General features: G+C 47.7%; 1 protein-coding gene across 1 annotated transcript; it reads left to right on the top strand.

Annotated features, from left to right (window-relative positions):
- The first annotated feature begins 508 nt into the window (after positions 1 to 508).
- mettl18 (methyltransferase like 18) lies at positions 509 to 2,192 on the top strand. The gene has a single exon (XM_041199604.1). It carries the CDS (start codon positions 517 to 519, stop codon positions 1,543 to 1,545), a length of 1,029 nt encoding a protein of 342 aa, XP_041055538.1. The 5' UTR covers positions 509 to 516; the 3' UTR covers positions 1,546 to 2,192.
- Positions 2,193 to 5,125: the final 2,933 nt, after the last annotated feature.

Genomic DNA, 5,125 nt, shown 5'->3' with positions numbered 1-5,125 from the left:
ACGCGCTGGCCGGCCAACTGATTGGGCGGTTGTGTTGTCTGCATAGCGAGAAGAGCGGCCGGCGCGGCGCGCGCGCGGTCACATCCCATCGGTTGATGATTTGGTGGGGGGGGGGGGGGGGGGGGGGGAGGGTGGGAAGAGAGGATGCGTACCGTGCACTGATTGGCTGGAAGGAAGGGAGTGGTGAACGCTGATAGGCCCAAAATAAGTGAGGGTTGATTGACTGAAAGGAAGTTGGTGGGCGGTGACTAGATGAAAGGGAGCGATGTGTGAGCGCTGATTGGCTGAAGGGAAGAGTGTGGGTGGTGATTAGATGAAAGAGAGAGATGATTGGCTAAAGGGGAAAGGGGTGTAAGCGCCGATTGGCCGAAAAGGCGAAAGGTGTGAGCGGTGGTTAGCTGAAAGGGAGAAGAGTTAGCGTAGATTGGCTGAAAGGGAAGGGAGCGAGTACTGATTGGCCGAAAGCAGAGAGGCCGGGGGGGGGGGGGGGGAGGGCGAGCGCTGAGCTTTGACGTCATGAGCGGAGCGACGGCTGGGTGGTGTCAGTTATTGGGCGGCTCGAGCATGGAATTCAAATTCAACTTCAGCTTCGGGCTGGAGGTGCCGCCCGGGGCTGAAGGGGCCGAACGGCCGCTCCCCGAAGCGGGGCGGGGGCCTGGGGCTTTGAGGGAGCACCGGCTGCCCTGGGGGGAGCTGGAGAAGGTCCTGGAGGATGGGATAGTGGAGGAGGTGGAGGTGGAGGTGGGGGGGCCGGAGCCTGTCCGCATCAAACACCTGAATGCCTGGATGGTGGAGAGGGCACTGGACCGGGGGGCTGAGACTGGGGTCTCCAGTGCCATCGCCTCCCACTCCGACCTGGTGCCCGGCGTCTACGAGGGAGGCCTGAAGATCTGGCAGTGCGCCTTCGACCTCGCCGGCCACCTGTCCGCCGTCGAGCTGGGGGGCCGGCGGGTCCTGGACCTGGGCTGCGGGGCCGGGCTGCTGGGCATCGTCGCCCTGAGGAGGCGGGCGGCCGAGGTTCACTTCCAGGACTACAACGGGGCGGTGATCGAAGGGGTCACCCTCCCCAACGTGGCGCTGATTGAGGGCGGGGAGGACGAGCCGCCCCCGGGTGGCGGGGAGCGTCCGGGCGACGGAGACGGAGACGGCGGGCCGCCCGGGAAGCGGAGGAGAGCCCGGCCGCTGCCCCTGCTCCCTGAACCTGGGGTGCTCTCCCGCTGCCGCTTCTTCTCGGGAGACTGGTCCCAATTCTGCAAAGTCCACGGCGGCTCTCTCAAGTACGATGTTATCCTGACGTCCGAGACTCTCTATAACCCAGACTGCTACGGCGACTTGCATGACGTCCTGTCCAGCTTGCTTTCCCAGGATGGGACGGTCTACCTGGCCACTAAAACCCATTACTTTGGGGTGGGTGGTGGTATCCACCTGTTTGAGAGCTTTGTGAGACAGAAGAAAGTCTTTGAGATCCAGACGGTAAAAGTGATCGACGACGGACTCCAGAGATGTATTGCAACAATGTCGTTCAGGAAGGCCAAGCTTTCCTAACAGTTTTTTTTTTTAACGCAACTGAAGTGCTGGTTACAGGACGTTTAAATCTGGGTATTCTTAAACGCTCAACTTTTGAAAAATGAGCATTGAGGTTTCTTTTTTACTCAATGAGCTGGAATTCATGGGAAAATGGTTGAATAAAGGTGTAAAGGATCAAAGGGTTGAATCATTTCAAAATGACTGAGCCATACGCACTGAAAGAGTATTTGTACAGACTCACATTGTAATAAGACCTTCACATTGATCTGCTTTAGTTAGAAGTCATCAAAATTTCAAGAGCAAAGGACTGTGGAATGAAACTGTTCCAAAAAAAGTACTTTGAAAAGCATTTAGAAGCTATCCTTTGAAGAATTTGTGTTGAATAGGCCAAGTGTCTTCACAATTCTAAAAAGAAGTTAACGTGGGCACTGACAAGCCAGGAAAGCAAGCTTGGGCCTATTTGGAGTTGCATTGAAGTTTTGAAATTCTTCAAATGGAACAATACTGTTCAAGAGCTGCTAATGTGTTGGATTTCAGTGCTGACAATTGTGCCAAAAATGCAAATTGTTTATCTTAAAGGTCTTACCAGTATAGGCATAAACCCTGAGGAAAAATGTATACTATTTGTGCCTTTGGTTGTGTGCAATAAAACACCATCTAGTGATTTTTTTTACAAGAACTGTTATTTTAGTATCTTTTTCAACCACTTTTGAAGAAGCTGAACTAAATTATCCCAAATGTTATGACTTGAACTTGGAACAGGTGGCTTATCAATGAACTAAGAAAAGTTTTTATTTTGTGCCTGTAACATGATGCTGTGACAAGTTGTAAAGCTTAACATTGATTTGTCAAAGCAGCCCTTTAGGTTAAGTAACACTTGTGTTCAGATAGGGGATGTGCGTGTCACTGACATTTATTGCCTTCCCCAAGTAGCCTTGAGAAAGGTGGTGGTGAGCCATCTTGAATACAATTGAGTGGCTTGCTAGGCCATTGAGGAGAGATGCTGGCATAGTGGTAATGTCACTGGGCTAGTAATCCAAAGGCCCAGGCTCATGGTCTGGGGCCATGGGTTCAAATTAATATCCAGAATTGAAAGCTAGTCTCGGTAATGGTGACCATGACGATTATTATCCACTGTTGTAAAACCCATCGGTTCACTAATGTCCTTTAGAGAAAGACATCTGCTGTCCTTATCTGGTCTGGCCTACACGTGACTCCAAACCCAGACTTTTAACTGCCCCCTGAAATAGCAGTTCAAGGACAGTTAGGGATGCGCAACAGATGCTGGCTTTATCAGCGATGTCCACATCCCATGAAAGAATAAAGCACTTCAGGGGGCAGTTAAGAATCAGCCACATTGCTGTGGGTCTGGAGTCACATGTAGGCCAGACCAGGTAAAGATGACAGATTTCCTTCCCTAAAGGACATAGTGAACCAGATGGGTTTTTGTAAAAGTCTGATCATTTCCTGGTCACCATTACTGAGACATTTTGTTTCAAATTGATTTAATTAGTTGAATTCTAATTCCCTAGCTGTGTTACTGGGCCATTAGTCCAGGCCTCTGGATCACTAGTCCAGTGACAGAATGCTACAACGCCCCAGATTGACTGGCTATGGTGCTGGACTAATAAGACACACGTTGAGTTCAAATCACACTGGTTACTTGTGAAATTGAATTTAATAAATCTGGCATTAAATAAAATGACCTTGGAAGCTGCTGTTCTGCCATTTTAAAAACCTGACTGGTTCACTAATGTTCTATAGGGAAGGACGATGCCACGTCAATCTGGTCTTTATTATGTGTGGTCAGTCATATCTGCGAGGCCACACCTTTGGTCCTTTTACTGAAGGAAGGACATGACTTGAGTTAGAGGGGGTGCAACAAAGGTTCATTAGACCGGTTCCTTGGATGAGAAGATTGTCCTATGAGGAGAGATTGAGTAGACTAGGCCTACCTTTCCTGGAGTTTAGAAGAGGTGACCTAATAGAAACCTGTAGATTTCTTAAGGAGCTTGACAGGATAGATGTGAAGAAAATCTGCAACATGGGGCCACAGTCTCAGAATAAGAAATTAGCCATTTAGGATTGAGATGAGAAATTTCTTCACTGAAAGGGTTGCAAATATTTGGAATTTTCTGCCCCGGAGAGCTGTGGATGGTCAGTTGTTGAGTATATTCAAGACAGGTTGATAGAATTTTGGATACTAAGGGAGTTATGGGATTTGGGGATAGTGCAGGAAGGTAGAGTTGAATTTGAAGATCAGCTGTGATGAATGGTGGTGCAGGTTTGAAGGGCTGAATGGCCTGCTCCAGTTCCTACTTATTATGACAAAAACAAAAAAAACTGCAGATGCTGGAAATCCAAAATAAAAACAGAATTACCTGGAAAAACTCAGCAGGTCTGGCAGCATCGGCGGAGAAGATGCTTATTATGCTCTTAATATAAAGTGGCAAACTCTTAAAGCCTTGTGGACAACTAGATATGGACAATAAGTGTACTGTCTTGCACTTAATAGCAAGGCAACTTAATTTGAGTCACACAGAAACATATCAATATGTTTCAGAATCTCCAAAACCAGGCTACCAAGAAAGACACAGGAGTGTTCACACTCTCCCTGAGACCACACTGGTTTAGGTAAATCGAAAATCTTGGAGCTGAGATTTAGAGATTCCAAGCATGCTCAGGAATACCTGCTGGATTTCACCTTCTACATCAGCTCTGTTAGCAATGAAAAGTCCTTACTGCTGCTTGCCTGATCTAGATCAATATACCTGTTAGAGTATTGGGGCATTATTTGGAAGAATTCTGTTCTTAGTAGGCTTTCAGGTTCCATGATTATCAGACCAGCTGACAGAACCATCAACAGTGCTCTGGATTACGTTGCACCTGCATGCTTTTGAATATTGGATTATAAAGTTTACTGTGGCTAATTGATTAGCATACAAACTTTCATCAACAGAGTGTAATCTTGAGGCCACTCTGTTGAAAAAGACACAACGTATATCTTGCATAGTAGGAGCACATAAGGTCCATTGGTTGCAGGAACACAAGAGTGCACCTAATTTGACCTGCTGTGATCTATCCACTGCTCCTCCGACATGTGTCAAAGCCAGTCCTCATAACTTGCTGCATTTTGTCATCTAAGGCTCCCATTAGCTGCAGTGTATCTGTGTCTTTGGTGTTATTAATTGAGGTGGCTATGTCGGGTGGTATTTACTGACATTCAGGTTGGTTGGAGCTTCATCAATTGTCTTGCCCATGTTGCTTGAGCCTCCTTATAGCAGCCAAAGCACACATGCTGCATTTGAAGTCGAGTCAACCGTGAAGCCTACTTCGGCAATGTCTGGAACAGCTGGGTCTTACATCAGCATCTCTCAAAACTCTGCTGGTGACACGCCCTTGCCAATCTGGTGTTAGCCCAGTTGAGTGATTAAGTGCTGTTTTTTTAAAAAAAGTATTTTCTGTTCCCTCTTCTTGCTAGTAGATCTTGTGGTGCAGTGAGTAGTATCCTTGTCCCTGAGCCAGAAGCTCTGGGTTTGAGTCCCACTCCAGGACTTGATGGTCACGGAAGGTGTGTTCATAGCGCATCCAAATGAAT

The sequence above is a fragment of the Carcharodon carcharias genome, chromosome 11, assembly GCF_017639515.1.
Source record: "Carcharodon carcharias isolate sCarCar2 chromosome 11, sCarCar2.pri, whole genome shotgun sequence".
NCBI lineage: Eukaryota > Metazoa > Chordata > Chondrichthyes > Lamniformes > Lamnidae > Carcharodon > Carcharodon carcharias.
Note: the sequence above shows the minus strand (reverse complement) of the source record. Positions and strands in the feature narration are given on the sequence as shown.